Genomic DNA, 24394 nt, shown 5'->3' on the forward strand with positions numbered 1-24394 from the left:
TTCTTTCCCCCGTTCCTTCACATTCTTCCCTCCCTTCCTTTCTTTCTAACATGTAAACACAGCTCTAAGCGTTCCAACTTCTGAGATTTTGCTGATGCTATCAACCATATTTGCATCACTGTCATCACCAACCTCTTGATCTCTTGTGTTTAAATTCTACTACTCTTTCAAGTTTTATTAATCTTCCAAGATGCTACTAATTAGGGAAACATTCGCTACACTTCCTAGTTAAAACTAATCAGTAGGCTTTGGTAATTATAAGAATCTGCTACAGTCTGGATGTTTTTATCCCTGACCCCCTGCCAACCAAATTCATATGTTAGAATCCCAACCTCCTAGGTGACAGCATCAGGAGGCGGGGCCTTTGGGCAGTGATTAGGTTGTAAGGGCAGAGCCCTCATGAATGGGATTAGTGTACTTAGGAAAGGGGCCCCAGGGAGAGCCTTCATGTCTTCCGCCTTGTGAAAACTCAGCAAGAGGGCACCATCTATGCTCCCAGAAGCAAGCCCTCACCAGATACCCAGTCTGCTGGTGCTGTGGTCTCGAACTTTTAAGCCTTCAGAACTCTTTGGGAAATAAATTTCTGTTGTTTACAAGTTACCTAATCTGTGAATTCTGTTAAAGTAGCTTGAACAGATTAACCCATTTACACATAAATTCCTTTAATATGGCACATGGAGTGTCCTAACATAGTGGCAGGAACAAAGTGCAACATACAGGAAGGGCACTATGATTCGTTTCAACAGGGAAGTGGAGTGAATGTTTCCCTAATGAGCAGCATCTTGGAAGATTAACAAAGCTTGAGAGATTAACAGAGTTTATGGCACTGCACATAGTAAATACTCAATAATAAATATTTTCTGAATGAAAAAAATTAACCACTAACTATGCTATCACTATAGCAGATAGAAAAATGAAACAGAAAGAGGAACATGGCAGAACTGAGAACACGGCGCCAATCCTAACTCCCATTACATGGCCTGTGGTGAGGAGGTGAGCTGCGTGATGGACAGGGGATTTGCCTCTCACCCCTCACTTCCTGGTGAGGCACCGCAGTGTAGAACGGAGCTTCCCCACAGGTGTGCCCGCCACACATGACTGAACGTACGACAAGGTCCTAATCCCCTCCAAACTTGGGCTTCACATTGCAGGGATGCCAGGGCGACCTTCAGGGTGCCCAGGGCGTCAGGCTGCATCGTCTCCAGCTGTAAGCGGCCTCAGTCATTTTCCCCCACGATGCTGGGAAGACACACACTAGCATTTTACACGTATGGCATGATGTCACAAAGATCGGGAAGTACTGGTCAAGTCAGCTTGACCAAGAAATGAAGAGAACAGGCTCTGAGGTTATAGAGATCCCAACTCAAACCTAAACTCTGTTTGCTTACAGGTGTACAGTCCCTGGCAAGTCACTTAACCTCTCAAAGTCTGTTTCCTCACGTGTAAAATGGAGAAAATATCAGTAGCTACCCTGGTAGGGGAGAATTAACCCAATTCTGTTTATAAAGCACCTAGTGCAGTGCCTAGCACATAGTACGCACTCAGGGTATATTAGCCAGCTATTACTCTCTCTTTTTTCATCAGAGTCTCACTATTCACAGATTTCTCCAATTGCAATAAAGGGACAAACTGGCTCTGAAATCATGAGAGGCACAGGCTAGTATGCCTGTGTGGGTTTATTTGTTTATATTTTTGGCCAATGCACTCAGCTTCAGTTCAGTTCAGTTCAGTTCAGTTCAGTTCAGTCGCTCAGTCGTGTCCGACTCTTTGTGACCCCATGAACCACAGCACTCCAGGCCTCCCTGTCCACCACCAACCCTTGGAGTTTACCCAAACCCATGTCCCCTTGAGTCAGTGATGCCATCCAGCCATCTCATCCTCTGTTGTCCCCTTCTCCTCCTGCCCTCAATCTTTCTCAGAATCAGGGTCTTTTCCAGGGAATCAGCTCTTTGCATGAGGTGGCCAAAGTATTGGAGTTTCAGCTTCAACATCAGTCCTTCCAATGAACACCCAGTATTGATCTCCTTTAGGATGGACTGGTTGGATCTCCTTGCAGTCCAAGGGACTCTCAAGAGTATTCTCCAACACCACAGTTCAAAAGCATCAACTCTGCAGCGTTCACCTTTCTTTATGGTCCAACTCTCACATCCATATATGACTACTGGAAAAACCACAGCTTTGACTAGATGGACCTTTGTTGACAAAGTAATGTCTCTGCTTTTCAATATGCTGTCTGGGTTAGTCATAACCTTCCTTCCAAGGAGTAAGCATCTTTTAATTTCATGGCTGCAGACACCATCTGCAGTGATTTTGGAGCCCAGAAAAAAAAAGTCAGCCACTGTTTCCACCGTTTCCCCATCTATCTGCCATGAAGTGATGGGACTGGATGCTATGATCTTAGTTTTCTGAATGTTGAGCTTTAAGCCAACTTTTTCACTCTCCTCTTTCACTTTCATGTAGAGGACCTTAGTTCCCTGACAAGGGATGGAACCCAGGCCCTTGGCCGTGAACACGCCGAGTTCTAACCACTGGATTGCCAGAGAATTCTCCAGTATGATGGATTTTTTTTAAAATCACAGGAGCTTATATGCAATTCCCATGTAAAATTCTTAATATGTGACTCCTTCAAAACTGATAACATTTAGATAAATATCTCTTCTTCAGATTCATTAAAATCATCTCTCTGACTACTGTGTTATTAGCTCTTTCCATAAAAATTGAAAACTTTTCCCAATTATGCTACATGCCCAGAAATCTGACTTCCTGCACTCTTATTTCCTATAGAAAAGTATTACAAAATGTGTGAGAATATAGACAGGGTCAACTTAGCATACATTAGCATTTAAAAATTACTTTATACTCCAAATAGAATTGAGCACTGAAAGCAAGTATGATGTGCCTAAAATGCGGCCTGTGTCATCACTCTCACTTTGTAGATGATCCCTTACAGAGAAGACCTAACTGACAGGTGAAAAAAAATGGGAAGAAGACACTGGAAAGGAGAGACATGCTGAATCTAAACCAAAGGTTCAACAGCCAAGAACAGGGAATGTAGTTAGATTTGTAGGGTTAGAAATGGGGCAAGAGGTCAAGATCCAGGGCGGATCTGGACATTTTTAACCAGTAAAAACAGTTAAATTCAAAGGAATTACGATTTGGAAAGAATTTTCAGACAAAACAGAACTTATACAAGGTACATGTAATCTGCCTAATATCTATTTAATTCATGTATGGAACAAGAAGAGATAATATTGGACTGCTGGAATGACATTAAGCAGAGCAGAATTAAAACTTGTATTCAGTAAGCTAAAAAAGAGACTTGTGAGGAGATAATGTTTTAGACACACAATAAAATTCTAGTCAATCTCTTTTATGACAACAGCTGTTCAAAACATTCCAATTTCTGCTTCATGTCAGAGTTTCACATTTCAATTGTAGCTTACTATTGCTGTGGCAAATTTGACTTGAAAAATAAGAATGTAAAACCTACATTCCGTAAAGGGTTTCAGACTCATCTTATGCATTTCTAAGGGCTTCACAGCTTTAAAAAAAAAAAAAAAAAAACCCTTATACAAATCTCTTTGGAAATCTAGTATATTTTTTTCCCAACAAAAAATACTGCCCTCAAAGGTAATAAACACAGATTAAAATTTAAGATGTTTCTGATTTCCTACATGAAATTAATATATCTTAAGTTTAGAAGATTGAATTTAAATGACAGTTGAGTATATTCAGTGACTTTAAGCCTGGAAATACACCACAGAGTTTAAATAATTGAAAAAAATCCTTAATTTGTACAAACTGCTCTTTAAATAAAGTGTCAATACATATCTGTTTATGTTTCATAAAGGCAGCAGTGATCAATTCATGATAAAAGATCAGAGACGATTATAAATATGTATTAACATAGAGCCTTTTCCTCTTGAGAAATTATTAACAATGTATAAGGAAGTACTAACATAAATTTAACTCCATTGTAAAATACTAGTCATACACACATATGTCACACTAAAAACGACATACTGAATATTTAATGTTAAGCACCATAGCGCAACACTGGTTATTTCCTTGACATTTTGTATTAAAACAAAAGAAAGCAAAAAACAAACGAAACCAAAAAGAAAAGAAACAGGATGAGAAGTGGGGAGGGAGGAGAGAAGAGAGGGAGAAATAGAGAGGATGAAACAGAGACAGAACGCACAGCCATCTGACAACAAAGTAGCTTTTATCCTCCTTCTGGCTTAAAATCTTGTCACAGGAAAGGAATTTCAAAGATTTCTAATAGCAGCAATCAGAAATATTTATAATTTTAAATAGAAAGATGAATAACCCCATGAGATGGAATTCCTCAACTAGTTAAAACTATTTCATACACAAAACCCAAAATATGCAATAATGACATTTTGAACGAGTTCCTATCTTCCTTAATTTCTACGTCTTTCTGTTTAATTTCCCCCTCAAAAAGGCTTTCCATAACAGTGTAGTATTTAAGGGTACAAGGGGAACAAAAAAAAAAAAAACCTGAATCTTTGTATTTAACAGTACAAAAATAACTGACTCTTTGCCATGTTTCTTACATAAGTTTCAAATATTCAGCTGTTTTGAAATAATTTATGGTATTTAAAGTAAATTATGCAGAATTTTACTTCTGCCTCTTTTCTGAACCACTAAAACAAATCACAAAAGTCCTCATTTTCTCACCAGAAAAGTGATGATGGTGTGGAGCATAACCTCTAATTTGCCACTTACTCTAAAAGTTTATGATCCTCTGAAATATTAAGTATTGGTATTACTCACTTGAGAGAAAAATAGTTTTATGAAATTTTGCAACATATAAAATTAACTGAAAAGAACACTGAATCAGCATATATTCCATGAATTCTTGAGCCTCAGTTACTTTGGGACTAAAATAAGCCTCAAGATACACGTAAAAGATATAAACTGGTTTCTATCGCACAAGTATGACTCTGAAGTTTGGCTCTACTAGGATAAATAAAAAGCCAAAGAAAAACAAATTTTTTTAAATAGAAACCAAACCTTGAGGACTTCAAGCCACTGAAAAATTCTCAAAGAATGGAAAAGAGGTCAGTGACGATAATCGTGCAAAAGACAAAAGATGCTAGTAAATATTTTTTAAATGTGCTCTTTACATTAAAAATTATCTCATGCAATCACCACTTAAAAGATTACCTTTAATAAAGTAAACTTATCTTAGATTCTCTCTTTTCTCTGTGAAACACTGTAACGTTCACATTGACTGCTGGAAGATAAAAGACCACCACTAAACATGACCACGCATGTCAGCGCACACTAGCTGAGTTACACACATGCCAGAAACCAGCTCTGTTTATACCCAAATGTGTTTATGTCATTTGTATTTGTTAATGTAATTACGTAACTGACCTACATATTACATAAACCAAAAAGGAAAAAAGTTCTTTTTCCATGGAAACTGAGTTTACTGTTTTGGAAAGCTAATACCTTATAAGTATGATTTATACAATAAAAACAGCTCAGAACTCCAGCTGGGGAACTCAAACAAAATGCCTTGGTAAATGAGCAGATAATTTGTAGGTGCTAGGTTGCAATGAGATACTGAACGTGCACATGTATGGGTATCTTGGAGATGCCGTGAGTAGAAACACATCTCATGGCGCTGCCGTGAGGACAGCTTACCCTGAATAGCTTCTGTCCCCTCAGCCTGGACATCAGTATGAATACCTGCAGAGCCAAATTGCCCTAACTGACCCACAGGCCTACAGTGAGACACAGGATTGACCCAGCCAACTTGCCTGTTCCATGGCACTACAATTTTACGGTTGCTGTTTACATATTAGATGACTGACACAACACCGTGCCAGGAAAAACTATTAATAGCATACAGAGCTCCTACAAATCAGCACAAAAAATTAAAAAATAAAGAATGGGAAGAGGGATGCAATCAAAATGACAAACCAATGAAAACACATTCCAGTTCACTAGTCATCAGGGAAAAATACAGCAAGGCAGAAATAACACATTACCCTTTAGATTATTTGATGGATAAGGTAAAAATCATTGACAGGAACTAAAACTGCGAATCAACAAGTACTCTTGAAGGGAAAGTAGGTCCATAGTGCCTTGTAGGGCTTCCCAGGTGGTGCTATGGGTAAAGAATCTGCCTAGTAATACAGCAGACAGACGAGATAAAGCTTCAGTCCCTGGGTCAGGAAGATCCCCTGGAGGAGAGCATGGCAACCCACTCCAGTATTCTTGCCTGGAGAATCCCATGGACAGAGGAGCCTGGCAGGCTACAGTCCATAGGGCTGCAAAGAGCAGGACACGACTGAAGTAACTTGGCATGCAGGCAGGCACATAGTGAGTGCCTTATACGATTGACTAGCTGGCAAGATTTGTCAAAATTAAATACATACAGCATATCTGACCCAGAGAATACATTTGTAGGTAGCTGCACCCCACTCCAGTACTCTTGCCTGGAAAATCCCATGGATGAAGGAGCCTGGTAGGCTGCAGTCCATGGGGTCCCTGAGAGTTGGACACGACTCAGTGACTTCACTTTCACTTTTCACTTTCATGCATTGGAGAAAGAAATGACAACCCACTCCAGTGTTCTTGCCTGGAGAATCCCGTCTATGGGGTCGCACAGAGTCGGACACGACTGAAGCGATTTAGCAGTAGCAGCAGTAGCAGCAGCAGCAGCCCAACCTACAGAAACACTAGAACATGCATGCAAAGATATTTTTAAGAGAATGTTCACAGTTGCACAGTTTGTGACTGGTTGAAAAAACTACAATCAGTATAAACTTTAATCGGACTTAAAATATTATATAAAGGTTTATAAAATTTTTTGCAGCAATTGAAAGCAATGAGGTACATCCATAGACAGTGATATACAGAGAGAACCTTAAGATATACTATTAAATAGAAAAATACTGAAGGAAATATGTAGTACGTGATCCTATTTTTTAAAAAATAAATAGAGCCATAGATTTGTATAAAAAAAATTCTGGCAGGATATATGCCAAAATGTTAAGATGGTTTCAAATGAAATAAGAAGCAGGAAGAGGGAGCTAGATAAACGGGGAAGAACTTTCACTTTTTACTATGCACTTTGATGCTATCTCAAGTTTTTGAAAGAACTTAGTAGTGTATTACTTGTACAATTAACACATTCTTTAAAAGCAGAGGAGACGTGCTAAGTTTTAGATCAGAAAAGTCTCGCATCTACTCACCTACTGAATAACAGACTCATCATTTTTAATCCTACGTAGATAATTTGCAGCTAAAACTGGGAAGAAAAAGTAAACGACATATTAAAGTGCTAGAAAAAGTTGATGCTGAGAAGAGAGTTACGACAGAGAAAAGGAAACCTCACAACCTTTAGGCACCTACAGTGATTCTATGAAGAGCTATTTCTATTTCAACTGAGGAAAGGACTTCAGGGTAAGCCTACTCCCTTTTATTAGAGACTGTGGGATATTTGGGGGAAACGTTCTGACCCTATATGCTGCTGCTGCTGCTGCTGCTAGGTCGCTTCAGTCGGGTCCGACTCTGTGCGACCCCATAGACGTCAGCCCACCAGGCTCCCCCGTCCCTGGGATTCTCCAGGCAAGAGTACTGGAGTGGGTTGCCATTGCCTTCTCCGACCCTACATGCTATGAACCACTAAAACCGGTGTATGAGAGAAGAGGGGCACTTTTCTGGTGGTGTAGTGGATAAGAATCAGCCTGCCAATGCAGGGAACAGGGGTCTGATCCTGGGCCAGGAAGATTCCACATGCTGCAAAGCAGTTCGGCCTGTGTACCACAGCCACTGAGCCTGAGCGCCTAGAGCTTGTGCTCGGCAGCAAGAGAAGTCCCCACAAGAGAAGCCCGCGCTCTGCAGCTGAGAGGGCCCCCTGCTCGCTGAAACTGGAGAAAGCGCACGCGCCAACAAAGACTCAGGGCCACCAAAAACATTTTTAAATAATTATTTTTTTAAAGGAGAGGCAGAGGGATTAAATACTCAGATTCTTTTTCAGTTACAGATTTTAAGGGAGACTTTTATCATTTATTTCTTGATGTGACTTAACAGCGTTGCTACTCAGGATGTGACCCCAGTGCCAGCAGCCCTGGCATCACCTGGGAGCTAAGAAATGCAGACGCTAACACCCCAGCTCAGATCTGCTGAATCATAATCTGCATTTTTAATAATATTCCCCAAATGATCTGTATGCACACTCAAGTTTGAGAACTCCTTTACAGCCGTTGGGGCTTCCCTGAGAGCTCAGCTGGTAAAGAATCTGCCTGCAATGCAAGAGAACTGGATTCAATCCCTGGGTTGGGACGATCCCCTGGAGAAGGGAAAGGCGACCCATTTCAGTATTCTGGCCTGGAGAAATCCATGGACAGTCCATGGAGTCGCAAAAAGTCGGACACAGCTGAGCGGCTTTCACTTTCACTTACAGCCCTTACATTTGTAATTTGTAAGTGTACATTCACACTTGTAACAGTTCATGTCCCTTGAACTGTAACAAGTACATGCTTCAGAATCAGTAAAAGAAATAACTTCATTTGATAACAAAACCTTTCTTTCCCATCCTTATAGGTACTATTTCAGCTTTTCCAAATAATAAAAAAGCAACAAATTTTTGAGGCCTATATTCTTTCAAGGTGAAAGCCACATTAGTCCAGGTCACACTCATTCACACAATTCTTCTAATAATAAAATGTAATTGAAGGCTATAAGAGATGTATGCTAAAATCCCAAAGGCATAGATAATAACTTCAACTAAGTGATCAAAAACTTGAATGATGTTTAAATTGTTAGGTCCCAGGTAATTTCCATAGGATTGGCCAACTGTAATTAATCTCCCTACATGATTCACACCAGTAGAAACATGATTCATACCAGAAGAAACTGCTGGTGATTTTACAAGACGAGGTGAGTCTCATCTTTCGTAAGAATCCCTGAAAATATCTTATAACGACCCCCTGCAAGGAAGGCTCATCCAAAATATCAGAATTGGGAATGATCCAATCCAAAAGGCATTTTTTAACACTCCAGGAAGAAACAGAAGTCAAGATAGCAATTATGCTTCTGATACTAGAACTTGATGTTTTTGTGATAGAAGTCAGACAAGATAAGCTCAACTGCTCTCCATCATGTAACTCTGAATATCATTCTTCCTCTGAACATGTCTAAAGAGCTCAAACCCATAAGAATTACATACTCCATTTCAGTGAACAAATCACTTCAGAAAGCATTTCAGGGCAGCTGGGATTCACAGGTCCTGGAAGGTAACAAGCAACGTACCCTCTAAGGCCTGAGGACCCAAAGCTATGTTCTTTTATTCTGCGTTTTAGGAGGACAGCACTCAGTCACCAGCAAGGCCCCACCAGGACAAAGAGGCTCTGTGATTGACACGAGAATACAAAAAAAAGGGAGGACACCCACTTCTTCCTTCCTCTAGGGGAGACTCCGGCTGAAATTTTAGAACTTAAAAGCTTCTCCCATTTCCACTCGCTCACCTTGCAAGTAAACACCTTCCTGGTTCAGTGACTCAGTCACACATTGAAACAGAATCTGTGCTGAAAATTGATAATGGTAGAAAAATATTGTTCTACTGTGAATTTCAGCTCATGACAGCTGTGATGTCCCAGTAAGCTGTCACTGAACTGGCGTAGCATGAAAAGCAGTCCCCATACATGGATGTGTTATTTGAAGCTCTAAGGATACAGACTGGAATAAATCCAGATATTCCCAGTTTTCACTATCTGTGATTTTGTTTTAAAAAACATCTAGAATAGATCATGAAAGAGGAAAAATACGATATGATATTATACAAATATTTCAATTTACTTCTATGCCCTGCTACTTATTTCAATAATTTTCTATGTCAAGGGCAGTGATTCTGAAACACCACCCCCAAAATAAACAGAAAGTACAGCAAAATTCTTCTTTAAAATATCATCAATATCAATATATAATCAAATATAATCTACAAAATATATACTAAAAATATAATCAGGTTGAGACGTGATAATTTATATTTTCAAAGACTGTAAATATAATTTCCATTCAAACTAAAATGGATATATTAGCAGTGGACTTCACAGACACTTAAAGTGCATTCTGGCGGTCACAGTCTTTAAATGGTGGCGCATGGCATTTTACTTTGGTCGGCGGTAACGCATCAGACTTACACTTGAGAATATATTCACTAAAAGCTGAGACATTTCAGGCAGGTCAATTTATTTCCATTCCCCAATCTTTTTTCCTCCAATCAGTAAGCATGTCTGTTATTACGCCTCTACATATATTTCTGAAATCAGTCTTCATGGCAATCTTATTAGACTTTTTAAAACCTGTATTCTTCAAATGTTACTACCAAGTAAAAGTGCTTTGGACAGCAAGGAGATCAAACCAGTCAATCCTAAAGGAAATCAAGGCTAAATACTCTTTGGAAGGACTGGTGCTGAAGCTGAAGCTCCAATAATTTGGTCACCTGATGCCAAGGGCCGACTCATTAGAAAAGACCCTATCTGGGAAGGATTGAGGGCAGAAGGAGAAGATGGCATCAGCAGATGAGATGGCTGGATGGCATCACCAATGCAGCAGAGAAACACTTGGGCAAGCTCTGGGAGATGGTGAGGGACAGGGAGGCCTGGCATGCCACAGTTCATGGGGCTGCGAAGAGTCGGACATAACTGGGCAAGTGAACAACAGCCAAGTAGAAAAACACCCAAACTCGTAAGTATCAGAGGCAAATTTGAGCCTTATTAGGACAGTGTTGTAATAATGACCTCATACACGTCTGTGACTTCCACTGTAGCTTCCTCATTGCTACCCGTCTAATTCTAAAGGGCCTCAGAACTAAGAATATGCATATTTTATTTATTTTTTAAATATAAATTTATTTATTTTAATTGGAGGTTAATTACTTTACAATATTGTATTGGTTTTGCCATACATCAACATCAACCACAGGTATACACGTGTTCCCCATTCTGAACCCCCCTCCCTCTTCCCTCCCCGTACCATCCCTCTGTGCCATCTCAGTGCACCAGTCCCAAGCATCCACTATCATGCATCGAACCTGGACTGGTGATTCATTTCATATATAATATTATACATGTTTCAATGCCATTCTCCCAAATAATGCCACCCTTTCCCTCTCCCACAGAGTCCAACAGACTGTTCTATACATCTGTGTCTCTTTTGCTATCTTGCATATAGGGTTATCATTACCATCTTTCCAAATTCCATATATATGCGTTAGTATACTGTATTGGTGTTTTTCTTTCTGGCTTACTTCACTCTGTATAATTGGCTCCAGTTTCATCCACCTCATTAGAACTGATTCAAATGTATTCTTTTTAATGGCTGAGTAATACTCCATTGTGTATATGTACCACAGCTTTCTTATCCATTCATCTGCTGATGGACATCTAGGTTGCTTCCATGTCCTGGCTATTATAAACAGTGCTGTGATGAACATTGGGGTACACGTGTCTCTTTTAATTCTGGTTTCCTCAGTGTGTATGCCCAGCGGTGGGACTGCTGAGTCATAAGGCAGTTCTATTTCCAGTTTTTTAAGGAATCTCCACACTGTTCTCCATAGTGGCTGTACTTTAAACTGCAGTTCTGACAGTTCTGCAAAGAGAGGTGGCAAGCTTTGTGGTGCACTGGTCCATCATCCTCCACGGGGGCACTCCTCCCTAAGATACACCTTAGAACAAGACAAGTCTCCTGATGCTCTCTCTCAGTATACGCCCACGTGCCCACAAAAACAGTAACATCCCTGAGAGGTGACACTCGGAGGAAAGTACTGCTTTTCACACAAGAAACACCATGCTACTGTGCAATGAAGATCTATTTCCAGGTCAGATTTTTCTAAGTAATAGCTTAATGGATAAAATTAGCATACAACTCACTATTCAAAGTGAATCATTCAATGAGTTATTAATATATTCACAGAATTGTGTTGCCATTATCATAATTACTTTTAGAATATTTTCAACACCATAAAAAGGAAATACCAGTTAGCAGTCATTCCTCATAAGTCCCCTAGCCACAGGCAATACAAATCTACTTTCTTTCTCTCTGGATTTGCCTGTTCTGGATATTTCCTATAGACGGAATTATACAATATATAATCTTTATAGTTCAGAATTAAATAATAAATATAGCTAACATTTACTGGGAGTTTCCCATGTGGCAGTCATTTAATACTCACAGTAATCCCATGAGGTAAGTACTGTTATTATCATCACTTTAAGATGAAAAACCTGAGGCTCAGAGAGGCTGAGCAACTGATCCACGCTCATAAAGAACTTAGATGGACTGGGGGTCTGAATTGACACCATCTGGCTCCAGAGTTCATGCTTTTAACCAACTCTGCTATCCTAGAGTACCGCTTCATTAGCTCGAGGAAAACTCCAGTAGATAATAATGGAAACAGAGACCCAGGCATGAAGACAGCAGTGAATTCCAGCACTCCTTATAACTGGTAAAACAAGCAGTTAAAACTTAATCGCTTCCAATCTCAGTGCTTGTATCAGCAAAGTCCAGTCTAAGAACTTTCTATGATCAGTAATAACTGTCATTTTCACTCAAATAAAGTTGCAACAAGTTTTTGAAAGGCAACTGACCACTTCTGACCTGATTGTGTCCCATTAAGTCCTTACTTTAGTAACTGCATTTTCAGTTCATACCATTTCTCCATTTACTATTACTGTTTGCCTTCTAACAAAATCAATAAACATTTATGTATGTTAAAATTTTTTCAGCAGTTTCTTTCTCTAGGCATGGGTATCTCAAAGCCTAACAGGAAAACAGAGACTTGCCACAACTTTCATCCAAAGATGAAGCCCATTCACTGAAGAGGCAGAATAATTTTCTCCTCCCAAAGTAAAGTCAGATAACAGTCATAAGCTTTGCATTCTCAGAGGAAGTGATTCACAACATTTATGAACCCATGTTTCCTATTTGCTTTGAAGAAAGCAACACTCTCCATACTGTCTCTTTTCATAAGACAGGTTTTGTATTTTTCGGTAAGCTGACTGGTTTTATTTGCCAATTATGTTAGTACCTTGTTTCACCTGCATGTATCTTTTGAGGAACGCTGGTTTCACAAGTCCATGTCAACTCACTAACAATTTATCTTTCAGGAATGACAATGAATTCAGGAAACCATAAAAGCATTAGATTTTTCTATTTCCCATTATTTCTATCTATCAGTCCTCTTTCACTTAAACTGTGTGAAGCTTTCAAACAGAGCTTGAATTTCCTCCCGGTTGGTTGTTGATCATGATATCTCTCAGATAAGTAGGTTTCACAATCTAGCCATGTATGGTTCTTCTGTGTATTCTTGCCACCTCTTCTTAATATCTTCTGCTTCTATTAGGTCCATACCATTTCTGTCCTTTCTTGAGCCCATCTTTGCATGAAATGTTCTTTTGGTATCTCTAATTGTCTTGAAGACATCTCTAGTCTTTCCCATTCTTTTCTTTTCCTCTATTTCTTTGCATTGATCACTGAAGAAGGCTTTCTTATGTCTTCTTGCTATTCTTTGGAGCTCTGCATTCAGATGCTTATATCTTTCCTTTTCTCCTTTGCTTTTCGCCTCTCTTCTTTTCACAGCTATTTGTAAGGCCTCCCCAGACAGCCATTTTGCTGTTTTGCATTTCTTTTCCATGGGGATGGTCTTGATGCCTGTCTCCTGTTCAATGTCATGAATACACAGAAGAACTGTACAAAAAAGATCTTCACGACCCGGATAATCACAATGGTGTGATCACTCATCTAGAGCCAGACATCCTGGAATGTGAAGTAAAGTGGGCCTTAGAAAACTTCACTATGAACAAAGCTAGGGGAGGTGATGGAATTCCCTTAGAGCTATTTCAAATCCTGAAAGATGATGCTGTGAAAGTGCTGCACTCAATATGCCAGCAAATTAGGAAAACTCAGCAGTGACCACAGGACTGGAAAAGGTCAGTTTTCATTCCAATCCCAAAGAAAGGCAATGCCAAAGAATGTTCAAACTACCACACAATTGCACGCATCTCACATGCTAGTAAAGTAATGCTCAAAATTCTCCAAGCCAAGCTTCAGCAATACGTGAACCATGAACTGCCTGATGTTCAAGCTGGTTTTAAAAAAGGCAGAGGAACCAGAGATCAAATTGCCAACATCCACTGAATCATGGAAAAAGCAAGAGAGTTCCAGAGAAACATCTATTTCTGCTTTATTGACTATGCCAAAGCCTTTGACTGTGTGGATCACAATAAACTGTGGAAAATTCTGAAAGAGATGGGAATACCAGACCATCTGACCTGCCTCTTGAGAAATCTGTATGCAGGTCAGGAAGCAACAGTTAGAACTGGACATGGAACAACAGACTGGTTCCAAATAGGAAAAGGAGTACGTCAAGGCTGTATATTGTCACCCTGCTTATTTAACTTCTATGCAGAGTACATCATGAGAAATGCTGGACTGGAAGAAACACAAGCTGGAATCAAGATTGCCAGGAGAAATATCAATAACCTCAGATATGCAGATGACACCACCCTTATGGCAGAAAGTGAAGAGGAACTCAAAAGCCTCTTGATGAAAGTGAAAGTGGAGAGTGAAAAAGTTGGCTGAAAGCTCAACATTCAGAAAACGAAGATCAGGGCATCTGGTCCCATCACTTCATGGGAAACAGATGGGGAAACAGTGGAAACAGTGTCAAACTTTATTTTTGGGGGCTCCAAAATCACCGCAGATGGTGACTGCAGCTATGAAATTAAAAGACACTTACTCCTTGGAAGAAAAGTTATGATCAACCTAGACAGCATATTCAAAAGCAGAGACATTACTTTGCCGACTAAGGTCTGTCTAGTCAAGGCTATGGTTTTTTCCAGTAGTCATGTATGGATGTGAGAGTTGGACTGTGAAGAAGGCTTAGCACCGAAGAATTAATGTGTTTGAACTGTGGTGTTGGAGAAGACTCTTGAGAGTCCCTTGGACTGCAAGGAGATCCAACCAGTCCATTCTGAAGATCAGCCCTGGGATTTCTTTGGAAGGAATGATGCTAAAGCTGAAACTCCAGTACTTTGGCCACCTCATGTGAAGAGTTGACTCATTGCAAAAGACTCTGATGCTGGGAGGGATTGGGGGCAGGAGGAGAAGGAGACGACAGAGGATGAGATTGCTGGATGGCATCACGGGTTCGATGGACTTGAGTCTGAGTGAACTCCGGGAGTTGGTGATGGACAAGGAGGCCTGGTGTGCTGCGATTCATGGGATCGAAAAGAGTCAGACACAACTAAGCGAATGAACTGAACTGAACTGAGCCATGTATGTAGACATTTTGGACTGGATCCTAGACTACTTTTCTTTTCTTCCCATTCCCCAGTGTACCAATCTCTCTTGCTTGTGCAATCTTCTTTTATCCCCTTAAGCTTTCTCATAATCTAGCTTTTCTTGATGGGCTTCGCAGGTGCTTGTGGTAAAGAATCCGCCTGCCAATGCAGGAGATCATAAGAGGCGTGGGTTTGATCCCTGGGTCGGGAAGATCCCTTGGAGGAGGGCATGGCAACTGACTCCAGTATTCTTGCCTGGAGAATCCCATGGACAGAGGAGCCTGGCAGGCTACAGTCCATGGGGTCGCAAAACGTCAGACACGACTGAAGCAACTGAGCACGCACACAGCATCTCTCTTACCTAAATAAATAAATAAAGAAGGAAAGCAAAAGAAAAACCCTTAATCCTATGACAATTTTCCCCATCTTTCTCTTCTCAAACTCATTCTGCTTCGACACCTCACATTTTTTGCGTTTTCTTTTTTTTTGGTTGTGCAGTGCAGCTTGTAGAATCTTAAGTTCTCTAACGAGGGATTGAACTCAGAGCCTCAGAAGTTGGAGCTTAGAGTCCTAACCACTGGACTGCCATTTTCTTTTATTTATTTAAAAAGTGTTTCTCAACTTTATTGAGAAATAATTGAAAGATACCACTGTATTTAAAAGTACATAACATGGCACATTTATTTCTCAATCTATTATTTCAACTCAACTACAGAAATTTCTCAACAGGTTACCACTGAAATTTTTCAATCAGGTTGCTAGAGCAAATGAGCACTTCTTTAACCCTTATCTTACTGGATATATCTACAACATTAAAAGTAAATATAGTTTCATTCCTCAAATTCTCTATTTTAATTAAGTATCTTCCCTAAGTTTAAAAACAACAAACCCTTCTCAACTCTATTTTTACTAAAATAACAATTACTGTGCTAGGTGCTCACATGTATTAGTCCAGTGGTCTTTCACACTGCTAGCAGTTATCCGTTATTGGGGCAAAACAGCTTTTAAAACAAATGAAACAAATTAGAATGGAAACTATCCAAATGTTTACAAGTAGTAAGGTTATATATTATCCAGGGAAATTTATGTGTGTATATGCATTGTCACTGGAGAAGGCAATGGCACCCCACTCCAGTACTCTTGCCTGGAAAATCCCATGGGTGGAGGAGCCTGGTAGGCTGTAGTCCATGGGGTCGCTAAGAGTTGAACACGACTGAGCAACTTCACTTTGACTTTTCATTTTCATGCATTGGAGAAGGAAATGGCAACCCACTCCAGTGTTCTTGCCTGGAGAATTCTAGGGACGGCGGAGCCTGGTGGGCTGCCGTCTCTGGGGTCGCACAGAGTCGGACACAACTGAAGGGACGCAGCAGCAGCAGCAGCAGCAGCATGCTTAGTCACAATTTAAAATACAGTTCTTATTTTGAGTGACATCCAAAAAAGTTGCAAAGACATTGTTTTTTTATGTAATTCCCACAATCCTACCTATGAGGTCCATATAACAATTTATACTTTTTAATAATGAAAAAGCTGAGGTATACAGAAGTTGTATAATTTGTCCAAAGTCAAGTTGCTCATATGACAATCAAGAATAGCCTCTGTTTATCTCATGAACTCCAAATAAATGATATCTGTATTTCCCTATGTGAACGTCTTAAAAGCAAGTCAATCTCAGTGTTTACAAAACTTGTATGTAATTTCCACACATTTTCTAATATGCTCACTTTTCAGTGTTTTGCTCTTCCTCCTGTTTTAGATAAATTTACTCTTCATCAGGTCATGACCATAACCTTCAACGATGCCCTCACCATTTCTCTCGTGAATAATTGCCTTGGTGTCCTCCCATTATCTGGTACTGCTGTGGCTGCTGCTAAGTCACTTCAGTCGTGTCCGACTCTATGCAACCCCATAGACGGCAGCCCACGACGCTCCCCCATCCCTGAGATTCTCTAGGCAAGAACACTGGAGAGAGTTGCCATTTCCTTCTCCAATGCATGAAAGTGAAAAGTCAAAGTGAAGTCAATCAGTCATGTCAGAGCAGCCTACCAGGCTCCTCCGTCCATGGGATTTTCCAGGCGCCAGTGCCTTCTCCATTATCTGGTACTATATCCCCTCAAAACCTCAATTCACTCTCACTCAGCATTGCTGCAACTGATCTCCTTGAAATAAAAATCTAATTATTTAAGACAAGCTCCCCCAAAGCTGAAAGAAACTCTTAAACTCCAAATGCCATATATAATTTTCTAGATTGGATTTTTTTTGTCATTTTCGATAATAATTTAAAAATACAGAAACTTCCTGATATTTAAAGGGTTTTTCAAAAATCAGTAAATGGCTGAAAGACCCAGGTCAAAAGTTTTTACTAGTTGTTATTTCAAAAATATTAAGTTTATATAAACAGATTCAAGGACAATCAGAAACATCCTTCACTCGAAAACTGTAGTGTGTCCAATCAATAAATAGTGTCTTTTTCTAAAAAAAAAAAAAAATCTACATCCATATGTTGAGACTAATGAAATATTATAGTTTATTAATGTTGGCCTTCACAAAATAGTGCAAATTCATGGACTAGCAGTCATCAAAACTGTTCCTAAATATGTATAAAATGCAACCACAATAAACTTTAATTTGCACTGGTTTTTAACTAAAAATCCAATGTTTATAGCAGATTAACATATGTCTGCTGTGAATCAGTCATATATGGTCTGTAGATTATCTGCTATGACAACAAGTCTGAGCTGTTCAATCTACATGTTTAAACAAATTGTTGGATTTGTTGCTGCCTTTGCATAGGCAGGTGGAAAGAATTTCTAGCTAGGTACGCACTAAGATGGGACCCAAGTTGTCATAATATGCTTACGATACTATTTTAAATTAAAGAAAAATGAAACTGGATTACTTCATTTTTAAAAAAGATTAATGTTCTTTATACACAGATCACTAATGTTGACAATAAAACAGGCAAAATAACGTTTAAAAGTTGTGAGCATGATTAAGCATAATAGTTTTGTTGCAGTGTCTGTGTTGTTGTTGATTTTCTCCTTTGTTTCTCAGTTAAAACAAGAAAGAGCGAGTGGTTCAAAAGAAACTATTTTCTCCACACTGACTGTTGGGAATATCCTAAGCAAGCCTGAATCAATAATTATGATAAACCCTTCTACTTGGAAAAAAAAAAAAAAAAACTTACATTTCTTTACCCATAAATACACTCTTGGAAGTAAAGAAACACCCTAAAGAGATGCATTTGACAAAACAGTCTATCAAGTTTTCAAGTATGACTTCTGCTTGGTCTGAATTGATAGTGACAGACATGCTCTCAGGCAAAGTTATGACAATAACATACAAAATTATATAATGCTTAAACAAAAAAGGCACAATCGTTATGAATAACGCCCACTGGAACTGTTCAGAAAGGCTTTTTCTTTCAAAACACTCTTCAAAATATTGTACCCCAATTCATATCAACAGACAGCTGGATGGCCAACTGGCTAAGAACTGGAACAAGACTAGAACTTTTTCTTCACATACTACCTTCCCTCCACCCACACCTGTGAAGTGCTCCCAGAATTTCATTGGAATGTAAGCTTTATTTCTAGGGTACCAATTAAAAATCAAGATCACCATGTATGATGGGGTTTTTTAAGTGTCTTTAATATTAACTTCTCATTTTGGTATTAAATCCTTATTTAAATGCTTCTTTCTCTGCAATCACCCTCTGTGTTTTTTCATTCTTCTAATTTTATTGAGGCTTTCAATGGCTAAGTCAAAGATCTTTCTTGGTAAAGGTCGCATTGTGCTTGAAAATATGTGGGTTATTTTCAAATACCTTTCGATAATGATTTCTAACATAATTTCACAGTGAAAAGAGAACAGACTCTGTATGACTTCAATACCTTTAGACCATGAAATTTTCATACCTTGTTTTATGTCCCTGGATATGTTCCAGTGTCTCCTAGTTTACAGTCTATGGGAACTTGAATAGAATTTGTAGCCTACTGTCGTGTGAAAACTGTATAAATCTTAATTATGTTGAATTGATTCATAGTGTTTTTCAGGCCTACTATATCCTTCGAGCTTTCTGTATAGTCATTCTATTAATTTTTGAGAGTTTGATATTGGAACTCCAACTAAAAATATTAATTTATCTACTTAAAAAAATAACTGTAATAAATAGTGGAACTGTATGTAACTGTTCTGTATTTTCCAAGTTTCCTGTAAATATGATATCACACTTTCATAATTTTAAAAAAAAAAAGATAAAAAGAGACCATGTATGGGATAATGTGAAAAGACCTATACCTATAAAATAACTAAGAGCTATGCAAAAGTAAGATATTTTCACTACATATTTTAATAACCATGGTTTCAATACTATGAACACGCTGTTGTTTTTTAAGTAAATTCACTTTATAACTATCACATCCTATGTCACTTTAAGGAAATACTTATGGAACTACTTCCTAAGTTCTTTCTTTAAAAAAACATAAAATTGGCAAACCTTTTCTGTATTGAAATGGGGTCTCATTTCCCTTTTTCCCATTTATGGGTTAGGATAAAAACACAAGTTGATTCATTTCTAACACAAAATGTTTCCCTTATCCTCTTCTTAGTAAAGGTTACCATAAATGGAATCATAGGGACAATATTATTTGATATTTACTGATCTAATTTTATGCAATTAGAATTAAAGTAATTGTTAATAAATGGAATAAATAAGTCCTAAGACATCTATATTTATAATAAAGCTGAATTTCAAAAACAAAATATTCTAATACAATTGGACTTGCTAACTACTAACTTGTTTGTGCATTCCAAACACATGCTAGAGTTCAGACAAACATATAACACTGTTTTCTTTGGTTGCAGTACATTATAAATGGTTTTATTTTACCATTTACCAAACCTCTTTTGTTGAGTTATTCAAACTAACTTCTGCCAAGAACACTAGGAATTTGGTGATAGTGCTCCTTTTTGGAGAAAAACAACCCCTTTCCTCAGAAAATGGAAAATGTTTATCTTGGCACTAAAACCTTGTATTGAGCCTTCTGGAAAGTATTTTAAATTGTTGTTTTTAACCTAGACTTTGTGACTGAAACAGGAAAAGGTTTCATAGCTCTGCACCAAAATACGTATTTATAGGGTTGATTTTCCTTCTACACCAAAAATACTAGTGTGATGGCAGCAGTTTTCAAAGTACAATATCCTAAGACCCTGACTAACATTGGGCACTATCACTATATTCAACACAATTGTTTTTTTAAACCTCAAAAACTTCTGATGACTAAGAAATGCTAAATGTTGATCAAACATGCTGTCTTAAAGTGCCATATTGGGAAGGACTGTTTCACTTAACAACCTGCATTTGGTAGGAATTCTCACACACACAAAAAAACTTTACTTGACATGGTACTTTCCTCCTATGCATGCCAAGAAAAGATATGTTTCTAAGTTTTTATCTTTTTTGTACATCTCTCCCACTAGGTATCTTCAGATTAGACAGAGGATAAAGATAAACTACATGAACTTGTAATACTGTCCGAATAACGCATCTGAATACATTTAAGGTTTTAGAAACTGATAAAATGAAAGTCATTGTTCTCAACTCCCATACCACACCCCTAAATTACCAAAATATAAGAAAGCGACCATAGGAGTTGTCAAGTATATATGAAAGTATGTTAAAAATAGTAGGTCACATGATTTCACAAATGCCTCCAGGTAGCTGCAATGATTTCTCAGTCACTAATAACCGACATAAAATACCATGCACTCCATTATGAATAAGTCCGCCCCACCTTAAAAACTTCATCCATTTTTTCCTTCTAATAGCCTGTCCATCCTTTACATGAAAAATTAAAGTAACATCATTTTATATTTGCATATAACATTTTTATAATGTCAAAGGAAGTTAAAATTATATCACCATTCTTCAGTTAAGTTCAGTCACTCAGTCGTGTCCAACTCTGTGACCCCATGAATTGCAGCACACCAGGCCTCCATGTCCACCACCAACTCCTGGAGTTCACTCAAACTCACGTCCATTGAGTCCATGATGCCACCCAGCCATCTCATCCTCTGTTGTCCCCTTTCCCTCCTGCCCTCAATCCCTCCCAGCATCAGAGTCTCTTCCAATGAGTCAACTCTTCGCATGAGGTAGCCGAAGTACTGGAGTTTCAGCTTCAGCATCAGTCCTTCCAAAGAAATCCCAGGACCAATCTCCTTTAGGATGGACTGATTGGATCTCCTTGCAGTCGAAGGGACTCTCAAGAGTCTTCTCCAACACCACAGTTCAAAGGCATCAATTCTTCGGTGCTCAGCTTTCTTTACAGTCCAACTCTCACATCCATACATGACCACTGGAAAAACCATAGTCTTGACTAGACAGACCTTTGTTGGCAAAGTAATGTCTCTGCTTTTGAATATGCTATCTAGGTTGGTCATAACTTTCCTTCCAAGGAGTAAGCATCTTTTCATTTCATGGCTGCAATCACCATCTGCAGTGATTTAGGAGCCCCCAAAAATAAAGTCAGTCACTGTTTCTACTGTTTTCCCATCTATTTGCCATGAAGTGATGGGACCAGATGCCATGATCTTCATTTTCTGAATGTTGAGCTTTAAGCCAACTTTTTCACTCTCCTCTTTCACTTTCATCAAGAGGCTTTTGAGTTCCTCTTCACTTTCTGCCATAAGGGTGGTGTCATCTGCTTATCAAATATATATTAGAACGTTCTAACAGGAAAGTAGTTGTTTAAACATTCTGCTATGGTTGACTGTCTTATTAAGGTTAAACAAAAAAGATATCTATCAAATACATCTCACTAAAATCCATAACTGTCTTTGTCAATCATTGTGAATTTTAATTTTAAAAGACTTGTACTTCCTGCTGTGATTGAATTCTGCCTATATCATGAAAAATTAAGAAAGAAGTCTATTCAGATGAGTGTAATAAGACTGAAACAAACAGGAATTACTAGTATTACTTCAAATGAAAGAGTGGACTCTTCCTAATCAAAAATCTTACTCCCATACTGTTGTGTTTATGCAACAATGACAGACACCATATTTATTGGCATTACAATTTTCAGCCATTCTAACACTCCCCCACACTCCTGAGAGTCTCAGTGTCAATGAAAAATACAACTTTGACATCACCAACTAACTTAATGTTTTACAGAAGGTGATTAGTGTGCAAGGTTACCTTTGCAAAAGACTTAGATTAAGCCCTACCATCACTTTTCTCTCATTTAAATTTGAAATGTTGATTGTTTTATAAAGAGAGTGATGAGTATATAAACTGAGGGCCAAAAAAGCAAAAATTCACTTATCAAGATCTGAGGACTATTAATTTATATATTCAGCTTTCCAAGATGAACTTATAAGCATAATGTGAAAAAAATCACATCTTCCTTCCCTCTCTTTCTCTCTTCACTAAGAAGCAGTGACTTATCTCTGTGCACTCCAGAAAACAAAATAAATCAAACAAAAAATCATGTCATTTGTGGGGAATAATAATTTAGAAAACACATTAGTTATACAGATCATTTTAAAATTACTGAGGAAGAATTTTTTTCTATTAAAGTAAATAGATAGAACATACCTGAAAAAGAACATGTACATGGCAGCTGTGATGCAGAACAAAAGGACCTATAAAAAGGAGATAATACATTACTTGCAAGAGAACACTGACATCATCATTTGTGTGTCTTATCAAACCAAAATGCCCACTATTAAACCTTATACCTGAAGCAATGAAAAGGTGTATAAAACCAGTCATATACATATCACATTCCCTACCTTTCAAAAAGTTATATCAAGGCATAAATGAGTCTGTATATTTACACATATACAAATAAATAAAACTACATACATTATACAATTTATATGTGTGTGTATATATACATATTTAGATGTATAACACTATATATACATGTGTGCATGTAGATCGATTCAGTAGAGGGTTCAGATCAGTTCAGTTCAGTCGCTCAGTCGTGTCCGACTCTTTGCGACCCCATGAATCACAGCACGCCAGGCCTCCCTATCTATCACCAACTGCCAGAGTTCAATCAAACTTATGTCCATCTAGTCAGTGATGCCATCCAGCCATCTCATCCTCTGTCGTCCCCTTCTCCTCCTGCCCTCAATCCCTCCCAGCATCAGAGTCTTTTCCAATGAGTCAACTCTTCGCATGAGGTGGCCGAAGTACTGGAGTTTCAGCTTTAGCATCAGTCCTTCCAATGAACTCCCAGGACTGATCTCCTTTAGGATGGACTGGTTGGATCTCCTTGCAGTCCAGGGGACTCTCAAGAGTCTTCTCCAACACCACAGTTCAAAAGCATCAATTCTTTGGGGCTCAGCTTTCTTCACAGTCCAACTCTCACATCCATACATGATCACTGGAAAAACCATAGCCTTGACTAGACGGACCTTTGTTGGCAAAGTAATGTCTCTGCTTTTGAATATGCTGTCTAGGTTGATCATAACTTTCCTTCCAAGGAGTAAGCGTCTTTTAATTTCATGGCTGCAATCACCATCCGCAGTGATTTTGGAGCCCAAAAAAATTAAGTCAGCCACTGTTTCCACTGTTTCCCCACCCATTTCCCATGAAGTGATGGGACCAGTAGAGGGTAACAGGGTTCAAAAAAGAACAGCCAATTGTTAAAATTATATCTAAGAATTCCTGAAGAAGCAAGTAACTCAAGAACAAAGACAATGGCTTTTATATAGTGAAGTCAGGAGAAAAATCATAAAGCTTAATAACTATTATTTCAAGATAACCAGATTTTAAAATATAAAACACAGCCCAATTGACAACCAATTATAATCAATAAGAAAGGCCCCTAAAAATATAATCCTCCTGTATGGGATATAGACTCCCTATTTAAAAAAAAAAAAAATCCTCTAAAAGCAAGCATCAAAACATACAGTAAATCTGGATTAAAGATGCTCCCTTAAAACACATCACACTAAACACAATATACTAAGACGTATATGAAAAGAATCCAAACCCAAATCCTGACCAAAAGCTTAGTTATGCCAAGGAAGTGGATCTCCATAAAACTGTTTTAAAT

The 24394-nt window shown here is 38.5% G+C and overlaps 1 protein-coding gene across 1 annotated transcript in view; it reads right to left on the reverse strand.

The window, feature by feature from the left end:
* TMEM135 (transmembrane protein 135) overlaps positions 1 to 24394 on the reverse strand; it is a 245876-nt gene that overhangs the window by 53512 nt on the left and 167970 nt on the right. Inside the window, exon 6 of the mRNA XM_052662242.1 lies at positions 22924 to 22970. Coding sequence (XP_052518202.1) covers positions 22924 to 22970 — 47 coding nt within the window. The remainder of the gene's footprint in view (positions 1 to 22923; positions 22971 to 24394) is intronic.

This window comes from Budorcas taxicolor, chromosome 25 (assembly GCF_023091745.1).
Source record: "Budorcas taxicolor isolate Tak-1 chromosome 25, Takin1.1, whole genome shotgun sequence".
NCBI lineage: Eukaryota > Metazoa > Chordata > Mammalia > Artiodactyla > Bovidae > Budorcas > Budorcas taxicolor.